Source organism: Terrapene carolina, unplaced genomic scaffold (genome assembly GCF_002925995.2).
Source record: "Terrapene carolina triunguis isolate 2854851 unplaced genomic scaffold, T_m_triunguis-2.0 Scaffold35098, whole genome shotgun sequence".
In the NCBI taxonomy this organism is placed as follows: Eukaryota; Metazoa; Chordata; order Testudines; family Emydidae; genus Terrapene; species Terrapene triunguis.
In genome coordinates, this window is record NW_020699449.1 from 13,324,900 (window position 1) to 13,348,421 (window position 23,522).

At 45.9% G+C, this 23,522-nt stretch overlaps 1 protein-coding gene across 1 annotated transcript in view; it reads right to left on the minus strand.

Moving 5' to 3' along the window:
- Positions 1 to 23,522, minus strand: part of LOC113405363 (SH2 domain-containing adapter protein B-like) — a 133,673-nt gene that overhangs the window by 31,571 nt on the left and 78,580 nt on the right. Inside the window, exons 3-4 of the mRNA XM_026646522.2 lie at positions 20,228 to 20,443; positions 5,371 to 5,542 (exon numbers count right to left, since the gene is read on the minus strand). Coding sequence (XP_026502307.1) covers positions 5,371 to 5,542; positions 20,228 to 20,443 — 388 coding nt within the window. The remainder of the gene's footprint in view (positions 1 to 5,370; positions 5,543 to 20,227; positions 20,444 to 23,522) is intronic.

Here is a 23,522-nt window from a genome sequence, read left to right on the forward strand (position 1 = left end):
ACTGCAAGTTACAATTTAAGATGACGCTTGCACAGGAGTGTCACAGAAGGCTGAAATGTAAATCAGGATGTATATACTAGTAGAGTCTATATGAACCTTCCCATGCAATGTTTGGTAACAATCTGAGGACATTGTTAGAAAACAATGGTATATCTGCCATAATCATATGATAGGAGAGAACTGTGAAAATCTCTGGTCTCCAACCCACACAGGCTTCCTGCCTCCCACAGAAGGGAGTGTATCTGTAATTTAAATAATTGAAATGATCCAATTGTATAAATCTAACTGGGGGATAAAAATGGAACAAAAAGGGAACATCAGGATTGCTATATATGAGAAATGCTATATATGAAATATGAGAAAGCATGAAAGAATAAGAGAAATGAGAAATAGGTGTGTGCCTGTTTCCTTAACAGAACGGCTAAACCAAAGGCACTCTTTCTAAATACACCTGTGAACAATGTAGAATGTTTTTATTTAACCCCCTGGATAAGTCTATTGGGCTAGTTCCTTTAAGGAGAGATGAAGGGGTCAGGCATTCTGAAAGCTCGTCAATTACATCATGAAGGAGGGGAGGGAGAAATTAGCCCTTCCTCATCTGCAAGCATGTCTGCAAATTAAAGGTTGTGGAGGCTTGGTTTCCCTAGGATTTGCCATACAGGATCAGGTTGTACTAGTCCCATAATGCACGAGCTAAGGCATTAGAGGAAAACAGACCTCACACCTTGCGCCAGACACGTGATATGCCTGGTCAGTGGTGCAATGATGTACATGCATGGGGAGAATCTCTTCCTTACTCCTGCAGTGCGCAGCTGACACCCCGATGCAGAAAATTTGACCCACCCCCACCCCACCCTTAGCAAGCATAACCACAAATATTACTGGCCTTGAACGCCATGAATTGCTGCATGCTGTGTGGAAAAGCATTTCCTTTTATTTGTTTTAAATTTACTTGCCCAATAACTTCCTCTGAGAAGGGCGCTGCACTCACTACCACTGAACAAAGGCATTGCCAGAGAGATTCCCTGGAGGACAATCCATTACGCTCCTCAACATCTGTGGGGTAACGTTAGCCCTATGGAAAATCCTGCTCGCGAAATCTGGTGCAAGGCCCTAAACAAAGCTCGGTGCTAGTATTAAATATTCATCACGTCACCCTCTCTTGTTACATCCAGAGTCTCCACCAGAAATGGAATATCTCAACCGATGGAGGGATTAGGACATAGGCTCTTGAGGGTCTTTATTCTGCTCTCTACTAACTGTGAAATGAAGGCACGAGAAGTATTGAGAAATGAGTAAGAAAATTAGCTGACAAGGCTTTTTCCATCAGATATTTACAGGTAGGGGAGATTTCTTAGTAAGAATTTTAGAGGTTATCCTGATAGGGTTCTGAGAACCAAACTGAAAGAAGCGTTATCAAATGGATGAAGTGATCTGAGCACGGAAGAAAACACTAAAATGATCGGATTTCACAAAGCGACAGAACAATAGAATTGGGAAGGGTGATCTGAAAAAATATATCATTGCCATTCGTGCAAAAAAAATTAATAATCCTCAAAAACAAAACATCTAAACCAACAACAGGGAAATGCCCATTAACCTGAGATTGAAAGCAACACACTTCAGCTACACCCATAGGGCTTAATGCATGCCTCCCGGCCCGGGGCAGCTGCATTAGACGTGTGTGAGTGTGCAAGGCAGAGTGTGTGCACAAGTGAGCAATACTTGTGCTACTGCTTCACGTGTGGGTTGCAACACGGAACTTGGGCTTTAAAATGTGATGGGCGAAAACAGCAGCCTGAGAAGACATGGGGTAACGGCTGATGGCGATTACATTTCTGTATCAGAGATAAATATTGCTAACGTGGCTTGGGGAGTCAGTGACTCTTTACTGGTATATAGGAGTGCATTACTTTGCATAGCATAGCCATATAAACTAGACACCCAATACTGCAGCGATTTCCAAAGCCAACTACAGACTTTAGCATGGCAGTGTGTCCTTAAGCAGAGTTAGAATCTCAACAGATAGGTTTATTTTGTTTGCACTGGGGCTGTCTATTGTTCAAATGTCTCTCTCTCTCTCTCTCTCACACACACACACACAGGTCAAGACTCAGCTGCCAACAACATGGCCAACAAGCAGTGAAATAGCCTCAGCAAACATGCTTGCATAAACATGTAAAACAGAAGAAGCTCTAGAGGTCCAGGTCCCATAAGGATGCTAATAAGAGACCCAGCAAAAATGTATGGCAAAACACTAAAAGAGGGGTAGGCAACCTATGGCACGCGTGCCAAAGGCGGCACGCGAGCTGATTTTCAGTGGCACTCACATTACCCGGGTCCTGGCCACCGGTCCAGGGGGCTCTGCATTTTAATTTAATTTTAAATGAAGCTTCTTAAACATTTTAAAAACCTTATTTACTTTACATACAATAGTTTAGTTATATATTATAGATTTATAGAAAGAGACCTTCTAAAAACATTAAAAATGTATTACCAGCACGCGAAACCTTAAATTAGAGTGAATAAATGAAGACTGGGCACACCACTTCTGAACGGTTGCCAACCCCTGCACTAAAAACTTGTACGCATCATTCAAATGTGATCATGTATTTCTACCCAAGTAGGGCCTGTTCCAGCTCCCAGTGAAGTGACTACAGATAGTCCCGTTGATTGCAATGTGCAGTAGATCAGGCCCTTAATGCGGTCTTTTCACTTTGCACAATTGAATCTGCTTGTCTACACGTGGTGTTGTTCCTGATTAACTTAGCTAAATGGCTATTAGCTAAACAGGATCAAGAAACTCTAGTTCTGGAATAACAGCATCCAGCCATGGAGTTAATCGGGGACCACCACCATATGTAGACACGTCCTTAGAGTGAGGGACAAATTCAGCTCTGGTGTAAGCAGCTATAACGCCACTGATGACCAGGTAGTTGCATCACTTTGGGTACGTCTTCACTATCCGCCGGATCGGCGGGTAGTAATCGATCTATCAGGGATCGATTTATCGCGTCTCGTCTAGACACGATAAATCGATCCCCAAACGCGCTCCCCGTCGACTCCGGAACTCCACCAAGGCGAGAGGCGGAAGCGGAGTCAACGGGGGAGCCGCAGCCGTCGATCCCGCGCCGTGAGGATGGGAGGTAAATAGATCTAAGATACGTCAACTTCAGCTACGCTATTCTCATAGCTGAAGTTGCGTATCTTAGATCGATTTCCCCCCCCCAGTGTAGACCAGCCCTTACTCATCCTGTCAGGCCCATGTATTGCAGCTCACCTACTATGCAGCATTACATTACTCACAGTTCTGAGCTGGGCACTGGAGGACTAGAGTAGCTGCAAAGGACCTTATTTACAGGGGCGAGGGGAGGAAGGAAGATCTCATCTCCAGTGAGAGGCAGGAAGTACAGAAGAGACATCGTCATCTTCATGGTCTCATTTTTTGCCTTGTATATGGGGGAAGTGGAGCAGTTCCACTCAACTTCTTCAGGTCTCTGACTTGCCAGGTACATGTGCTTAGAGGTTTGTTTTTCCCTTAACACCAGGCATCTAAAAGTAATTTCCTGATGCTTAGCTGGAGCTGACATTTGTGTCTTGCCAACATACCCTGCACTAATCCACTCACTTTATAATCTGCACACACACACACAAACCCTGTCTCTCTCTGCTTCTCAGCAAAGATTTAGTAGCAGATGCTGCAGAAAGGTGTCATATTACTAAGACTTAATTTAAACCAATCATTTACGCTCATATTTCAAGATGTACTGCAGCATAGTTTGTAAAAATGAACTACCTGCTCACCTATTTTGTGATACGTTACTGTTGCTTTTTAAAAATAATTTGTTCATTTCAGGCTTGACCCTGGAGATGCAGTTATGGGAACTGAGGTTTCTCGACACCTCACAGCTTCAGACCTTTACATTTGCCCATTCACAAAGTCCAGAAAGTTGCAAAGGGTCTCCCAGTTACTGGTGCAAATTAGCAAGGTGCTACTGTATTCCCAAAGTCAGAAGCTGCTCCTTTGCGGGGATTCAATCTTGGATTTCATGTCAAGTTGATGAACCAAGAGTCTGGTGTAAATATCTGAACATCACCCGATGAATTGAAGACAGAAGTACAGCCAGAACTCTGGTTTTTACTTTCTATTTTAACACAGTTGTTGCATTTCAAATTATCCACTAAATCTTGACCTCATTCATGTCCTGTTTTATTCGCCCACCAAATGTTCTGAGTTATACTACCATCCCCACCCTACTAAACTTCGTATTCTTTAAAGAGTCCAAACGACTCAACTGATTCTAATCAAACTTTGTCGTATGAAATTGATGGTAGTTTCTTGGCTAAAACCACTTAAATCCCAGAGTGAGTTTTTATAGCCAACGTTAGTGTCCTGTAAAAGCCAGGTGTATAGTAGAGGTGTTGCCTGACCCTTGACAGTTGCAGTTTCCTAGATTAGAGATTTCTGCATTTTCAATGTGTAGCTGCTTGAAAGCTTTGGGCGATGCCAAAGGGGTAGCATGACTGTGTGGATGAGAATATTGCCCATTGGAGAACTTGAGGTGCAAACCCCACTTGCAGAATGTGCTGCCACTTGGCTAAGCTGTATCTGCAGCAATAGGTCTGGTACCAGATCACATTACCACTTGTAACCACACACGCAGCTCTGCTCAGTCATCCGCTGGGTGACATGGAAGCACAGGAAACCCAAGAGGCACCCCCATAGAGGAGAGAGAGACAGACATATGTTCTGGAGACTCTTCCCAGACTGCCCTAAGAGCAGGTGTGGAGCCAATAAACCCAGAGCTGATTATCACCCTTGTTCTGATGATCTCTCCTTATACTGGTTTTGTAACAGGTCCAGCCAGGTGAACCCAGAAACTGTTCTCACCGATAGGTGGAAGGGAATGAATATCTGAAACAGTATGACTACTTTCTATATAAACAAGATCTTAATTAGAGAGACTTTAAAGCAGGGCTTTGATAGGCTTGAAATATAAGAATAAATGTGATCGACACAGATAAAAATTTAAACACAAAAATGAGCCACTTACAATTCACACAGGTCATGATGATTACAGCTCTTGAGCATCATTCAGACAGACTTCTATTGTTTCCCCCCCGGCACCTATCAGCATAATATTTACACACTGTACAACAATTAGAGAGAACCCTCAGGGTGGTGACATTCTCACACCCTCCCTTGTTCCTTGTGTGCATGCTTAGGGGTTTGTAACAGCATGAGACACCGGGAAGTACAGCGGACAACAAGACCGGAATGTTAACAGGCCTCATTCCCTTCCAGCCGCCTGCCACTCACTCAGGCAGATACAGAGCTGTGCGCACACAGCGTTTTCCATGTGAACTCACATTTGTTTTTCCAGTGGCACAGTTGGATCTACTCTCTCTCCCAGGATCCCACAGAATTCCGGGCTGCCATGCTTGATGGGTTTGAAGCCACCTCCTGGCGCTCGGAGCTGTCGACGCCTGTCACTTGAAGGTGAAGGAGAAGATTGCCTTTTCTCATTCCCGTTAAACTGGGCTGCAAGAGATTTGTAAGAGACAACAGTTACCTTTTCAGAATCTACTGACAAAAGAATTCTATCAATGATGACCAGAACTGCAGCATTTTAGAGGGCTTTATGCTTTAGAATGAGGATAAATATGCATCTCTGACATGGGATTTAGTGGTTTACCCAAGATGCTTAACGTAACATGGAGCCTTTCTGATAGTTCACATTACAGTCCTAAAATACTGCATCAGATAACTTAGTCCAGTTGTTAGACAACCATCAACAGTGCTTGTTTTCAACATCTGACTTGCATCTCCATCACATTTAACTGCTCAGTGTGGAGCAATTTGCATTATACTGAAGAGACTTATTTTCGCTTGTATTAGGGATGTGATTCAAACATAAATCAGGTCAGAGAAGATGCAAGAACCCAGTTCCTCTGAAGGTATATGGAATTGCTTGGACAATGATCCAGGCGAAAACACAGACAGTACATAGTTACATGAATACTTCAAATGCACTGACTGATGAGCAATAATTTAAAAATGCAGCCAGGCAGTGTTTGGCAAGACCAGGGGTTCGGGACCCCTCAAGGGGTCGCGAGGTTATTACATGGGGGGTCGCGAGCTGTCAGCCTCCACCCCAAACCCCGCTTTGCCTCCAGCATTTATAATGGTGTTAAATATATAAAAAGGTGTTTTTAATTTATAAGGGGGGGGGGTCACACTCAGAGACTTGCTGTGTGAAAGGGGTCACCAGTACAAAAGTTTGAGAATCACTGGGCAAGACGCTTGTGTCTTGAAATAATGGGGTAAAATGAGTGACAAAATCAAAAACGTTATTCGCCAGTCTCTCACGTGGTGGTCCCACCAAAGCAGAGTGTCAGTTCTGGAAGCCTGTGATTTCTTATGGCATTGCAACATCAGTAACAGAAAACACACTGAAATAAGTGCTCATAAAAACTATACTTAAGAGTTTTAGGGACCATCACAGTGTCATTATTTTTATCCAACCCCACGTATTGATAGCTGTGGTCCTCCAAGGAAGAAGGCACAGATGTGGTCACAGAGGTTTTAATATCTACATTCCCTGCTCTAAGTTCCTGGGTCATCTTCCCCATAAAAAATGGGAGTGCTGACTCTGCTGCTCCAGAGAGATTTCTCAAACAGCAGCAGCAGCATGAAGCTGTCATGTTTCACTGCCGCCGACAGCTTTCTGAATAGCAGCTGCAAAACTGTCCAGTCTTGACAGGCACATGCTGCTGTTGCCGGACAACAGGTTGAGCAGCAGCAGAGGCACTGGAGCTGCCTGGCTGCAGATTCAGGATGGCCGCACCGCACTGGTTTACATTCAGCTCACATTTTTGATTTTCTCCTGGCAACAAAATGGGTTAAAAAGCTTAATTAAAAAGCACACCTCACGTGCAATAGAAATTGATGTCAGAGCCCCATGTTTGCCAGAGAGCTGCCCGCTCACCTCTGGAAGAGGATTTTTCTCTCTCTGCTGAAGATCATGAATTATTGATTCTCAGCAGATCTGTGGACCCAGTGCAACACAAACCAGTCTTTCCAAGGGTTTGGAATAGGGCAACGATCGTAAATTAAGATCAGTGGTTACCTGCTGAGAATTTCGACAGCAACCATAGGGAAACAGTCATATCAAGAATGTTCCTGGACATGCTTGGTCGCTGCCAGATGCTAAAAACCCACCTAGTGCTCCAGGGCAATGGTATTACCATGGCATAAGTTTGCAGTGACTAACATGGAGAGTTTGGAATGGTTTGTACACACCCTGCAGCTTTGCATCCATGACACTTTGTTAAAGCCAGCCTGGATGACCAGCTGAGTCACCATTTAATTGACAGGACAGGAATCAGCATGACCCAGCACAGCCAGAATTCAGCTTACTAGGATACATAGCATGCCAGACGTATATTTGGTACGAATCACAATTGCTGATCTGATCCAAACTATTTACATATTACATGCTCAGGGGCGCTAGCCAAAGTGTCCTAGGCGTTATGCAAATCTCAAAAGATTGCACTTAACGAAACAATGAATGTGGGAAAAGGGAAACAACATTTTTTTTTTTTACTTAATTTGCAATTTTAAAAGGTTTATCTTATCAGTTGTAAGATCAATTCCCAAGTGGCTCTCTACCTCGGCATTATAAATTAGGGGCAGAAGTGGGTCAAACATATTCATACATAACCTATTTCCTTCTCGCACTGGCAAATTTAGCGTAGTTACTGCAGAATGAGTTACTCTCCAAAAGAAGATGAAATAGCGTGTGCCACAGACAGCCAACACATAATCAGTTATTATTTCCACTGGGAAAGAAACAAACACACTAAGCTGCTGTAAAATGGACATCATCTCTCTACTGGGACTCTGTGAATGATAATGAACAAGTTTTATGCCTCCAGCCAACGAGAAATATCCTTAAAATAAATATTTTATTTATCCTAGCCAAAAAGAGAGACAACCTACCACTAAACAGTAATATTGTTATAGCAATACGGTATTTAAAATCAGTGTCTATATACATTCCTTGTGCAAAAATCTCCTGTTTAAATTCCAGAGGTACTTGCATATTCTGTTTCTGGCTGGTGGCCTTAGGCATCTGATTCGGGCACCTGGCCAACGTGTGTCTGTGTGTGTGGAGGCAGTACAAGCTTCCGAGCTACAGCTGGTTGAAAGTCTGAATTTCTGTTCTGCAGGAAATTCGGAGGGGGGTGGGAGGGAGAGCCTTCCATTTTGGAACAAAAAGTAGAAATTTCAAAAAGGTTGCCACAGAAGGGAAGTCTGAAAAAAGTAAGTTCCTGGAGACAACTGCAGCATTTCTGGGGCGTGACAGCACTTTGCAGTGTTCTAGCAATCCAGCCAGTCCTGCGATGCTATACGGGTGAGGGTACGCGGCGAGAACATGGAAGTAACGGCTCAGGCCAAAGGTAACCGTTTCGAGAATGAGATAATTGGTATTAATAGGAATGGATGCGTTATTAATACGTAAGAATATTCTAACCTATAGAGTAAGTGTAACCCAACGATTTATCTGGATGAGGAAAAAAAGATTTGTGCATGGAAGTTTGGGCACTGATATGAATACTCAGTATAGTGCCAGGAGCCTATAAGAGGGCAAATCACCATGCGGAGAGGATTCTTTTTCCTTTTCTTTACCCTTAAGGCCTCTCTTGTTTTGGCTATCGGCTTAGCTTTTGCAATACAGTTTAACGACTAAACACCCGATCCTGATCTCCACCATCTCAAGAGTGGAGGATCCTGGACCATCGCACTCATTGGGCTGGTACTTTGTCTCCCACGACCAGGCCCCAAGGAAGGGTGTGAGTATACTAGTTTAAGTGGCTTTGTAAAGGGATGATCATAGAATATCAGGGTTGGAAGGGACCTCAGGAGGTTATCTAGTCCAACCCCCTGCTCAAAGCAGGACCAATCCCCAGACAGATTTCCCTAAATGGCCCCCTCAAGGATTGAACTCACAACCCTGAGTTTAGCAGGCCAATGCTCAAACCACTGAGCTATTCCACCGACCCACCCACAAGGGTCTATAGTACTGTACTACTTCTTCGTGGCTCTGTGGTTTGGGGTGTTAACTCTTTCCTTTATTTTCATAAAAATCTCGAAAGCCTGGCTTTGTCCTCAGTGTGAATGTCCTTGCCATACACCCCGAGGGTCCAGACAAATGATTGAACGCTTTACATTCTCTCATTCTGTAGCCTGTTTGGGGACAAAAACCTAAGTATCTTCTGGTCAGATCACTGGCGAGCCTATAATAAATCAGCCCTATAAAAATCAGGTTAACGATGGCTTGTTAGGCTTCTCGGCTCCTCGCTTTCTGCTAAGGCTGATGGGGCGCAGGACCAGTGACTGAGCCAGGAGCCTCGGAGCTTGGACTCAAGTTCATTTTAAATGTTAGAAGTGAAACATTTTGATTATTTCAAAATATTTCCTCCCTCGTCTCTGCTGGGGTAGAGAACGAGAGGAGGCTGGGTGGTTTTGCTTCCTAGTAGCTCTTTCTCCCCTCTCCTTCACCAATAGAAGGGAGAGGACAGAGGTCAGTTTAAAGTGAGCTGCCTGGGAAGACAAGTTGAGCTTGAAACCTTTTTGCAGTTTTATGGAGTATCGGGCTAGTAAACCAAACATTTCCTTTAACACACACCTGGCTCCGTTTTCAAATTTCAAAATGTTGACGACGTTTTGAACGTTTCAGCCCGTCCTGTTGCTGACACTTTTACGATGAGAAAACTCACCTGAGCGTTCTTTGTGCTGCATAGAGCAGCAATAAAAGGGCAGAAATAGATTTTTAAAAAATAATTTGCAAGTCACTGTTCCAGGCTAGTTGCACCTGTTGCCTCTCTGGTTTGTCTGAGCACACCCTCAGGTATTGGGGCTCACGCTTTCCCCTCTCCTGTAGATGGGGACGGGGGGAGGGTTGCAATTCTCCACTCTGGTCGAGGCTACAGTGCCCTGCAGGTCAACTATGCTTATCCGGCAGGTCCAACTGGCTTCTGAACCTATGGTTCTTCCCTGTGGGAGGGAGTCTGTGACCAGCTGTGAATAGAGTGACCAGCCAGCTGCCTTAAACCAACATATTGCTTATTCAGCAGTAGAAGCAAAGCATTAGCGGGAAGGATTTTAAACCACATGCAGCCTGCATATGTGTCCATCTGACCAGGCCCTGATGGTAGCCTACACAGGCTTAGCTTCCCTCAGACCCCAGCAGGAGCCTGCTTTCCCTGAACAGCTACCTAACGACCTTTGGGAGGGAAGGAGAGAGAGATCCTCACAGCCTAGATCGAGTTCCTTTGTTCTGCTCAGGTCCCAGGCATTGGGCCCTGATTGTTCACACCAGCTCCCCGGACTCAGCAGCAGGTCCAGCCAGACTCCTCAGAGGCAACGGTCCCTCGGACGTTTGCTATGGGGTGGTTCATTCAGTGTCAGTTTCCTTTCTGCTTGCTTTTCCTGACAGCCCCCTATTAAACTAACCCAATACGTTCAGACCGACAACATCCACTAACCCGGGCGACACACAGGAGTAATACGTTATTACGCAGCAGCTCCATTGCCATCATGATCCCCTGAGCATTCTAACCACACCCTGCCCAAGCTGGCTCTGTAAGGACTCCATGGGACATTGACTCAGAACGGACACACTGGGTCAGACCAAAGGTCCATCTACCCAGTATCTTGTCTGTCAACAGTGGCCAGTGCCCCAGAGGGAATGAACGGAACAGGCAATAATTGAGTGATCCGTCCCCTGTCATAGAATATCAGGGTTGGAAGGGACCTCAGGAGGTCATCTAGTCCAACCCCCTGCTCAAAGCAGGACAAATCCCCAGAAAGTTTTTTTACCCCAGTTCCCTAAATGGCCCCCTCAAGGATTGAACTCACAACCTTGGGTTTAGCAGGCCAATGCTCAAACCACTGAGCTATCTCTCCCCTCTGTTGCCCAGTCCTAGCATCTGGCAGTCACAGGCTAGAGACACCCAGAACATGGGGTTGCATCCCTGCCCATCCTGGCTACTAGCCATTGATGGACCTATTCTCCGTGACAGAAGCACCTGCTCCTGGAAGATTCCATGAGGCAACCTTGGGGGCTGTGCTATGGGGCACACTGGCCCTCAGCCAGAGTTGGCTGCTAAGTGCAGCACAAACACCAGCCAACCCGACACTCCTTCGGGCTGGCAAATCTCTGGCTACAGGAAGAGATTTCTGACAGTTGTAGATTGTGTCTTCTCCCATCAGTGAATCTAGAGAGCAGACTCTGCCCATACCATTTCAGGTGTAAATCTATCTGCAGTAGAGGATCAAATGTTTTCTTGAGCAGTAATTGAGTGGGTGATAATTCTCTGCATTTCTTGCGGTTCTTGGTTTGTTTTCCAAATCTCAATTACTCCACAGATCAAAACCATCTACCAGGAAGGCCCAGCATTTACCGAGTTCACACCACTGGAGCATTTGCAGCTTGGTTTTGGAGGATTAGTCAAAATTGGGAGGCCTAGAAATGAGGATTCCTGCAAGACCTGCCTGGACTCCAATGGCAGTTGTGCGACAGCAGCTGGATCAGGCCCAAAGCCTGCACTTTGAGTACTAATCAGTGCCAGGGCCGCCCAGAGGATTCAGGGAGCCTGGGGCAAAGCAATTTTGGGGACCCCTTCCATAAAAAAAAGTTGCAATACTATAGAATACTATAGTCTCATGGGGGCCCCTGCGGGGCCCGGGGCAAATTGCCCCACTTGCCCCCCCCCGGGCAGCCCTGATCAGTGCAAGGCTCTATTTACCTCTTAGGAAACTAGCCACTCTTAACATGAAACAAAATCCCACGTACCATTCAACAACTGGGCAGGCTTCGGTAATTCAGAAAGTGCTCTAGTTCAAACCGGAATTCATTCGGGCGAGTCCTATGGCCTGCGTTGTGCAGGAGGGCAGACTATTCGTATTATTGATACGACCATAGAGCCTTGAAGCCCCAAACATGGACCGGGACCCAACAGTGCTGGGTGCTGTACAAGTGCAGAACAAAAGGATGGGCCCCAGCCCCCAAGAGCGACAGTCTAAGCAGATGATCACAATGCCCCTTCTGGGCTTACCTCTGTGAGTGAGTGCTTGAAGGAGATTTTCTATCCCAATGTAGTGAATAGAACAGTCACCCTATGGGACAACCCTACAGAGTTACAGTTGAGAGCTCCTGTTTATAGTTCACCTATATAAATATTTATTCTTCACAGAAATTAAACGTGGTACAATATGGTGAAACCGTGTTAGACAACAGCTTGAAGCTACGCTCAATGACAATACTGACACATTCACTTGCAACAAATAATCATAACTCTATATTTTAAAGACAGCAAGTGGCAGTGACTGACAAGTATAATTACAGAAATCTCATACACCTAAATCAAAGAACTCCCATTCAGAACACTATAATTCAGAAGTAAAAGTGCTGATAGGAACCAACAAAAGATTCAAATGTATCGTAATACATTTTAATTAAATTTCTTTTTGTAGGATGTAATTTTACGCTGGCAATATTTTTAATTTAGTGGATCTTCATAAAAGATAACTGTTGTAATCCCTTAAAAGAATATTTACATTTAGCCAAATCATAAAACCAAACAGTAATGACGGAATTAATTACAGCCACATGCAGCAAATTAAAAATTAATCTTAATCTAACACATTCCAGAACAAAGAAATAATTGGTGCAAAACAAAAGCTGTGTTTTTTTTAAATTAATTCAACATTCAAACAGTAAATACAATATCAGAGAGCACCAAAGAGTGCATTAAAAGCTTCATTATTACTCAAGAACCAGACTCCCCATGAGTTGTGAGAGAGACCTAAGGGGAAAGAGGTAATATGTTAAGGAGACCAACTATTTATTGTTTTGGTCAAATATAACTCATTGATCTTATACTATATGCATAGAACATAAAGACCATTGTCTAGTTTGACACACACACGTGCACAAACACACGTAAACTCAAGATTATTTTTGAATAAAGCCAGGGATATTGTATTTTCTACGTATTTTGTACTCCTAGTTCAAAAAGGTTTCAGTTTGTCCAAGTGTACTCAGGTGTGATCTCGCTTTACATGGAAGTGGTGCGGTACTGTACACTCACACAGTAAGTATTTGATTTGCATTCTCAGCGTTGGACAAACAATGAAGTCTCTGTTTTAACATTTCACATACGGCCTCAAAGAAAAACAGTGTTTGGGCAGCACACAAACAACACCCTTGTGTGGGAAGCTCACAATAACTGATATTATTCTTTATGGTTGGAAAATGACCAAACTACTATGTGAGGAATGATAAGAACTTTAACGTAAAATGAGAACCGTGTGCACTACGTTGCACAAGTATTACAGAAAAGCTGGAAAGTGATACATGTCCCAAAAGAATCCCATCTTTAAACGTTGGTTATGTAAATGCATCTGTCATTTACTTGACACTTACACCATGTTTTACACACCAGCATAGCCTTTCCCTTCTTTAGAAAGGACTTTAGCACAGACAGCACACCACACAGGCAGAGGAGCATGTCCAGCCCTGCCTATGGCTTGGGTAAGGCGGAAGGTCACAGCGGAGGATTCCATTTGGCCTTAAAAATCTATGTCCATGGGATTTTGCTACTTAGCTTTCACCTCTGCTAAGCGCCTGCGTTGCCCTGCAGAATTTCATCCGAAGTCTCCTAGCTAAATGAACGCTGACGCACGGAAACGTGTCACCCTGGTGATCCTCGCTCAGCCAACTCCTCTCTACTCCAGTCCTCGCTCACCCCTGGATAAACTGCCACTGGTGTAACCCAGGGCACGGGGCTCCAGCGGGTCAAGTCTGCCAAGAGAGGGGCTGCTGCAGTTCCAAGCACCTGGAGCACTTTCTCCACCAGAGGCCCACAGCAGGCCAGCACGGACCCAAGTGCAGGCCTGGCCGGAGTGCCTGGGCAATATGCTGAGGCCTGGCCCTCCAGGAGCACTGAGGAGAGACTCCAAATGAGAATTAGAACTGCCCTCTCCACCCAGCCGGACCCCTAAGGGTGGGGTCTGTGGTGCGAACACCACTCGCCTTTTGCACCAGCAGGGTGGATCAAGCCCCATGGGTGCTGACTGCGTTGGGTGAACTGACGCACAAGCTCAGTGGGGCAATATTGCTCCAACTCCCTGCCACTCCCCCACTGAGGGGGTATGTCTGGGTAACTGCTTGGAACTAACTGAGGGCTTGTCCACACTTACATTTTATAGAGCTCTAACTTGCTGGCTCGGGGGGGTGAAAAATCACTCCCCGGAGCTCAGCAAGTTTGAGCGCTTTAAAGCGCTAGTGTGGACAGGCTCCGAGCGCTGGGAGCCCTCAGAGCTATTCCCCTCGTGGAGGTGGATTACTACGAGTGCTGGGAGAGCTCGCTCCCTGCGCTAGGGTGCGACCACACTCACACTTCAAAGTGCTGCCGTGGGAGCGCTCCCATGGCAGCGCTTTGAAGTGTCTAGACGGAGCCTTACTGCACACAATGTGCACAGGAGAAACAGCAGAACATTGAGTCTCTAGAGCATCGGGAAGCTGCACGACAACTCACTGATTTGATGTCTCCTTTTTCCTAGTTAATCTTTAACACCCCTTCGTGAGTAATGCAGCACCTACTCTGTCTGTTATGGAAATGTGCCCACCGCTCTCCTACAGTGCAATAAACCAATACACCTGCCATTCAATAACGCATGGCAGAGAGTCCGGATCCCAGCAAGGACCCTGAAGCCAGCCGCTCTGTTGGCATCACAAAATCCTGCATGTGTTTTATCAGGCCAAGTGGAAACAACCCTTCTGATCCTCCAGCATGAACAACAGCCTGCTTAAAACATAAGCAAAGGAAAACCAGAACCTAGGTCCCGCCTAACCAAAGACCTGCTGACGCAGACACTGTAAATTACAACCATTTGGTAGATTCTACATAAGCCTGTTTGTTGCGTTTGATAGTTTCATCCATATATTATCTTAGAACGAGACTGTAAGCTCCTGGGGCAGGGCCCATCTGTGTGTTCTTTGTTCGTACAGCGCCTGGCAGAAATGGGTCCATTCCCGGGGCCCCTAGGTGCTACTGCAATACCAATAACCAATAACAAAGTAGAGTTCAATGAAACCAGGGCCTAAGCCACAACCCACTGAAGTCAATGGAAAGACTCCTAGAGATTTCAAAAGGGCTTTGGATCAGGCCCTTAATAAAAAGCTTGCCCTAGTCCAGGACATTCCTTAAAGCGGAACAATGAAGAAGCCACTACAAACAGCCAAGCAACTCACTGGCTACTTATTTATTTGCTCTAAATGACTCTGATCTAAATTAGTCTATTGACAAGTTACAAAATTCCCAACCCCACCCCCGCCACACAATCTGGCCTGTAAAAATCAGGAGCGGTTTATGCCTCTTATCTCACCCTTGGGATAGAGCCTGCCCTCCGAATTGTTCTGACAGTTCTATTACTAGCATACGCACCAGAACACAACCCGGCTTGCTCTCCAACAGCCATGCTAACAAGGGGGAAACAGTAGTTCCTCTCCTCCCCACTCCATGCGACAGAAGAACAGAGGGGAGGGATAGCTCAGTGGTTTGAGCATTGGCCTGCTAAACCCAGGGTTGTGAGTTCAATCCTTGAGGGGGCCCATTAGGGATCTGGAGTAAAAGTCTTGCTGGGCATTGGTCCTGCTTTGAGCAGGGGGTTGGACTAGATGATCTCCTGAGGTCCCTTCCAACCCTGATATTCTATGATTCTAACTAACGCATTGTAGGAGCGGCTTGTTTTTTTAAAGCCATCTTTGTGTTTGTGTGGGTGTGATCGAGACAGACAGATGCACACACATTTCCGAGGGTGTACGCTACAACTGAGGGTGTACATTACAGCCAGTCATTAGGCTTGAAAAAAACATATCATAGAAAAAACAACAAAACACAGAAAGGCGGCAAAGAGGCAGAAGGGTGGTGTCTGCTCACCTAACCTGGCACGGACAATCCCAGACAGCCAAACGGCACTATGCTATGGCGCACGACAGCTCATTCCATGTGCTTCTCCACGACGTCTGACATACCCTTCCACCATCCTGTTACACACGGAAGAGGGGGCAGTAATGATCTTTTTAGGGAAAGGTACGGTACTGAAGTAACAGCCCCTGGATGCTGAATGTCTATTAAGCCACAGAAAAACTTCCCCAAGATTGAGACACTTGGTGGAGGTGATGTGGGAGATTATCAGCTGCTTCTTTAAAATTAATCTAGTCCTTACTCGTGCCCAGCTGAATGGTCTTTCTCCTCCTGTAGAGCAGAGGATGGCTCTCTCGGGTCGAACTGCATTCCACGCCCTGGCTGGCTCTGCAACGTGAATAGCAAGCACATTGCAGAACCCACCTGGTGATGCAAGTCTGGACAGACCGTGCCGTTCATTACCTCAACTGGAGTGCGAGTTTTACAGTCTGGTAGGAACGGACGTGGAAATGGCGGACATGCAAGACCCCTGCTGACTGCAGCCAAGGTGGCCCGTAAGGCTGATTAAACCCACAACATCCTTCTGTTCCTATTGAGATGCGGTGTCATTTCACTTCACAAGCAGCGCAGGCGGCAGCTCTGTGAAATCAGACCCTTCGGATCTGCTCTCTGTTGCTGATACTCACCAAAAGCCAAATGCTCCTAATCTTTTATGGCATCCTGGGAATTTAAACAAGTGACTGCACTCGCCTAGCCAGCCAGGGAATTACACTGATGGTCAAGGTTACCGGAGAGACTATTCACAAACCCAAACACCCTCCTGCCCAGCCGCCAAACGAACAACATGCCAAAAGAAAAGGAGCGAGTCAGCATACCAAGCGTACCGCTGAGCAGCCTCACAACACGATAGAAATAGCACAGATTGCAGGGAATGCCAATTATAGGTTTAGATCCTGAAAGCACCTATTGCCACGTACTGCGCAACTGAAGCTAATGGAGCTACAACTGGTCAGAAGCATTAACCCCCGGAGCGCTGGCAGAATATTGCCCTTAATTTGGAAAGCTACATCGATGTAGTCTTACTAAGCAGTTCGTATAAAGCCAAGATTCCCTTACAAAGACCAGGTTTATTTTGGAGCCTTAGTACAGTGTTACTCTAGCAATGCATCTGATTAACAAGGAACTTTCTTGATGAACTCCCATTGTTAGGTCCTTCGAAAGCTTTCCCAAAGTAGAACTCTGGTCTTCCCTCTCTCAGGACTGTTCCCAGCTCAGAGGGGATTTTGTTTTGGGAAGCTGAATCAAGTTTTCCTTGGTCACTGGTGCGTTATTCAAACATGAAATAAAAATGGAGACGCTTGCACCCTGGTAACACCAAGGCTTGAGCATGTGAGTTTGCATTCACACGTGTGCAACAGTTTCACACAAGAGGGAAGCTGAATGCAAACTTACTTGTCCGTTTAAGTGTTAACGGAGCCAGAGAGCAAGTCATCATTGCCACACTAACGTTTACATTTTTCAGCTCCTAGACCTGCTCTAGGAAGAGAGCGCGCAGAGCCGAAGCGCAATCCCAGCGTGACTATCATACACGATACAGATAAAAACTACACTTTAAAGAGCTGACACACAGCGTACGCTAGTCAATCGTGGTCTCTGGTTTGGCAGAGCTGCTGTCACTCCTACACTCCTGCCACTGCCGTGCCTAGCGCAATCTGACCTGTGAGTACATAACTCACATAACTACACTTACAAAAACTGACCTGCCGGGCAGTCTGTAGGGCCCCCGACAGGCTCTTTCCAGGCACGTATAAAGGGGACTCCAAGTGGCCATCCAAAAACCCTTCTTTGAACTTCAGGCTTGTCCTGGTTTAAAACCCCAGTGGGGGCCAACAGTACCTTTGACAGGTTGGACAATATTGGGCTGGGAAATAACGAGGTGACAGTCCTTTGCCGGTGAAGATAAGCAGCTCCTGTGTTAGCTCAGTGAGCGCACTGCCCATCTCCTTCATTCACTGCCTACTTCGTGATGGCCTGAAAAGAAGAGAGTCATCAGGAGCTCTCCCCCAACCCCGAGGGCTGAGCAGAAGCTACACAGTGGTGATGCACTGAATCCTATGGAAGGATTCAAAGACCCTGGCTGTGGGGGACACCTCCACAGATAAACAGATACGCCAGATGCCAATATTTCAAATGCTCCATAGGGCAAAGCACCAAGTCTCTTGGTGCATTTTCGGTTCCATTTTAGAAAACCTTTGGGACAGGTCCCGACCATGGGGCTAAGTGAGAAATTTCACCTCTAGAAAGGATGAGAGGATGGAGACGCATGTGCGCGTACTAGGGTTTGATCTGCTAACCAGTCTTTCCAAATGGCTGATGCAAGGATCACGTGACTAAAATGGCGAATTGTACACAGTCACACAAAGAGGGAACAAATGCTCCTCGCGCCTCCTTTGCTTTAAAAATCGTATTTGTTTATGTATAAGATGTGCGAGAAGTGGTTCTCTCTTTTCATACATTAAAGCAACTACACCTCTACCCAGATATAACGCTGTCCTTGGGAGCCAAAAAATCTTACCGCGTTATAGGTGAAACCGCATTATATCGAACTTGCTTTGATCCGCCAGAGCGCACAGCCCCGCCCCCCCGGAGCGCTGCTTTACCGTGTTATATCCGAATTCATGTCATATCGGGTCGTGTTATATCGGGGTAGAGGTGTATTAACAAATTTAGCTCAATATCATCTCCTCCCGCTCCATATTCTGCTGTCAGCTTGGTCAAATAGCAGAACAATCGTTTTCTCACTGCATATTTCAACTCCTACCCTAAGCTAGAATATTGTTGCTGTTCTGCTGAGCAGAGATTGGTGCTTTGCGGGGGCGTTTCCCATTGGAGGAAAAGTCACTGATGGGGAAGAGGGTTTTTTTTCATCCCACTTCTCAAAGAGAGGTGGTCACAAACAGCGAGCAGGCAAGCCCCCTTCTCAGAAATCTCAGCCCCAGCGCCAATGGCAAGTCCTCAGGGAGCCGCTCTGCCTCAGGAATGGGCACTAATTAGCGGGATTAAAGCAAAGAGCAGAAATTCTTCATGTTTGCAACAGTTCTCCCCAAAAGAAACAGCATCACAAAACACACAGCATTTATTCAAAGACTGGACCCTGCCTGCATGAAGAAAATACATGAATGACTAAGTAACCGAGTCACCCACCACAGTACGTACAGCCATGAAAAAAAATCACTAACTTGTCAGCCCCCCAATTCCTAGTCCAGCTCCACTGTGTCCATTTAATCTCAACAGAAAACATAGGATTTCTGTGGCTATATATTATTCTAGAGAATTAGCAACGCTATCGCCGGTATTACGGTATTCAAACAGGTGCTGGAAACTCACCTTACTCCAGAACAGTCAGAGCTTCCTTAAATGAGTCAGATCTTCAAACGTTAATTGCTCCCTGACTCAGACACTCCACCACCTTTCCTTTTGGATGTGGAGGCTCAAGAGACCTCAGAATAGTGGATTAAAACTATCATTCCGGCCCACCCCACACCCTGCGAGCAGTGAGACGGAGGCAGTTTGCCTGTCTGAAGCAGAATATCGCCACTGGCTCTAGGTGGACATCAAGCCTGGAGCACTGGAGATGGACGTACAGAAGTGACTGTCTGGATACAACGTTTTCGCGAATGGTGAGTTTTGAGGTGGGCTAATGTAATAGTGCAAGGAGGTGAATTTAAGACCAAGCTATGCAAGTTACTCATGTGCACATCAACCGGCTTGACTCAAATGAACACATTTATTCACTGTAACAACTACTGAAAAGTTGTTTTAACACAACGTATTAGAGAAGGCGTGAGCTTTTCCGCTTGCCATGCACATCTAAGTCGCTAGCTTTATGGAGCCATCTGAGGTGCATCTTAAGGAACAATACTTCTCAGCAGCTCCACAGTGCTGCAGTAAGTGCAATGGGTTATTCACCTCGAGCATCTGAGACGATTCGTATACCAGAGACTGGACCCATCGTGGAGTTTCTTTGCCAGATCTACGCTGGAATGCTGACAAGTGTCTATTGTTTCTTATACTGACGGAAGGAAAAAAATCTCAAAATGACTTAACCTTTTCTTTAAAAAGCCCTTAAAAATGGACAAAATTCAGGGCACTGAGCCCTCCTCACTCTGGGCATGAGTGCTACACATGCAGGAGACACAATGGTGTGGACCAGATCCAGGATTCCTACCTGCCAAGGCTGGGATTGTGACTTTGTTCCACTCCCAGGGCTGATCGTATTCATCTGCGGGCCTGTCGTCATCCTGTGGCAGCTTGCTCTCTCGCAAGCGCTGGCCCACCAAGCTGTCAGTGTCGGACTCCACACCATTGCCTTCTGGTTCATAGGGCGTGTCATAGAGCTGAATGCCTTTCTGCTGGGACTTCACGCTTTCTTGCCTTTGAAATTCTGTAGCAAAGAGAGAAAATAATTGTGTTAGGCTGACCACTGACGATACCTATATATTGAACAACTGTATAGCATTAAACACCGGCGAAAACGTTGCTGCAGACAGCAAGCTGTTTAAAGGCTTCCAAATTTATCTCTCTATTAGGTAACTGACATGAAACAGACCCAGGTCTCTGTCATCAATATTTTGCATGAAGTAAAGATAGCCCACAGCATGAATGATTTCTCCTACTGCCCAGTTGATGATAAAAATACTGGAGGGGAGATAAGTGCCGACTAGATCACAGGAACTATGCAGCACTTTGATGAGCAGCACTTCAAATGGGTCTGGTTGTATCAGAGTTCACCATTACTCCCAATGTCATTTTGATACATGGCAGCACCCATACGCAGTCACAGAAACAGAGAGAGGTCTTCATGATCACAGAAAGATGCAAAGAGAGGCATTTAGGCGGCTATGTCGGATGGATGCCAATGTGTCTGTTTTATTTGTCGGATCACTACTAAAAAAAATAAAAATAAACATACCAACACTACACAGAACAATAGTAATGCTGATATAAATAATGGGCCTGGGTCTCTACTGGGCTAGTCCAGTTTCAGCAGGGTATAATCCAGGAGTTAACACCTCTGGAAATTTCCACTACATGCATCCGACGAAGTGGGTATCCACCCATGAAAGCTCATGCTCCAACACTTCTGTTAGTCTATAAGGTGCCACAGGACTCTTTACCACCCCTAATGTTATAACACCTCGCTTTCACACAGCACTTTCCATCAGGAGCTCTCCAAGCACTCTACAAAGGAGGTCACGTATCATTAACTCCATTTTACAGCTGGGGAAATGGAGGCACAGGGAAGGACAGTGTCTTGTCCCAGGTCCCCCAACAGCAGCGGAGCCAGGGCCAGAACCCAGTCCAGTTTCTATTCATTGGGCCACACTGCCAAGACACAGTCTACAGGTTACATGCATTACTACTAAGCAGCAGCATTACGATAGTATTTCTTTAACCTAGGAAACGTCAACTGAAGTACTCAAATAAACAAAGCCCATCCCTGCCTATAACACTGCAGAACATTCCCAGACCAAACTGATGTCTGCCGTTTTCCATCAGGGCCGCCATTATACTCCAGAGATGAAATCTGGGATAGACCAGGATGGCTACACTATTTCCTTCCTAGGAGGATAGAGCAGATCAACCCCATGCAGCAGTCGTTCAAAGGGAGAGCTTTTAAGGCTCAAATGGGAATTTGGCACCTTGTTCCCCTGGAAAGCCAATGAGAGTTGGACACGTGACACCCATTTCTACCTGTCAAAGTCTCCCCTGAAGTCCTTCTGAGAAATTCATTTTAGAGGGGAAAAACCTCTCCAGAGAAGTCTGACTAGGGCAACCAGTACTGTCAATTACAGCGCATGTCTTACAGGAACCGCTGGCCAGGCTTCTTGCAAAGGGCACCCCCGGGCCACCTGAGCGTTCGCAGTGTGAGCACGCAGTGTGCCACAGCTCTTCCTAATTTAAAAGAACTGACCGTCTTTAAATTCGACTCTTCCGGTAGCACATGGACAACAACAGTCAGCTCTACCGCAGTGAAAAGAAAGGGCACATTGGGGAAGAGTTTTTGGAAATGAAAAGTCTCATCTCACACCGAAAGCCTCTCCTGCCTGAGTACGAAGACGGTTTGCGGGGGAAGTATTCTGATCTGTGCATTTTACTGCACACGCCCTTTAAAATGTCCATATTGCCACCAACACAGCTTGCTCCCAGCTTGCCAAGGGTCTGCTCTAAAGCTATGGGTACTGCAGGGAGAGCAGTGTCCTGGACAGAGGCGAGAATGAGTCTCCTCTGCCCTGCCTGGGATTCAAGAGTTTAACTGCAGCTGTGGGCCCCATCTCTGTTGGACCAGATGTAATTGGAAAAGGGAAAGGAGGCCCCAAGAAGCCGCCGGCAAGCTCTGCAGAGCCAGCTCCCGTGCAGTAGCAGTAGCCATCATGTTCAAAGCCTGACATTCACTTTCTTACTAGACCAAATAGATCTCAAGTACTTGGTAAAGACCACAATACCCTGGGCAGGAATCACAAATAGCAAACACTGCAACAAACAGAAGAGCCCTGTAGAGTTACTCATTTGGAAAAGGTTAACCTGGCCCCTCCAAGAAGAGAGTAATTAACCGCTGGAACAATTTACCCACGGTGATGGTGGATTCTCCATGACCGGCAAGTTGTAAATCAAGATGGGATGTTTTTCTAGAAGATCTGCTCTGGGAACGATTGTGGGGCAGGTCTCTGGCCTGTGTTATACAGGAGGCCAGACTAACTCAGGGGTTCTCAACCTTTTTCTTTGAGCCCCCTCCCCCCCAACACACATGCTATAAAAACGCTGTGCCACAACAACTAGTTTTCCGCATATAAAAGCCAGGATCGGCATTAGGGGGTAGCAAGCAGGGCAACTGCCTGGGGCTAAGTTGCTCAGGCTTCGACTTCAGTCCCAGGTGGCAGGGCTCGGGGCCCCGGGCTTCAGCCCCACACAGCAGGGCTTCAGCTTTCTGCCCTGGGCCGCAGCGGGTCCAACACTGGCCCTGCTTGGCGGATCCCCTGAAACCTGCTCGTGGCCCCCCAGGGGCCCGAACCCAGGTTGAGAACCACTGGACTAACTGATTTCAATGGTGCCTTCTGGCCTTGGAACCCAGGAACACGTAAACCACTATCATGAACCCACATTAATCACAAATCAGGCATCGCAGAATTCCATTTTATTTATTATCTGTAAAAATTTATTTTAAATGGATGTTTATTTCAAAACATTTTTCCCAGTTGCAGAACATTATGGGGACAGGGCCTGCCAGACAATTATTTAATGACGGGGGATGCGGAGATTCAAAAAGTTAAAGCTTTCCAATTGTAAAGCACAAGGTATTAACATCGCATCAAAATATAGAGCATAAATATCCTTACATCAAACTCTCAAATTCTCAACCAGCATTTTTCTGACTTTGCCTATCTGTAAATTTTAATGGTTATTCATGGAAATATATGTGTGTGTGTGTGTGTGTGTGTGTGTGTGTGTGTGTGTGTGTGTGT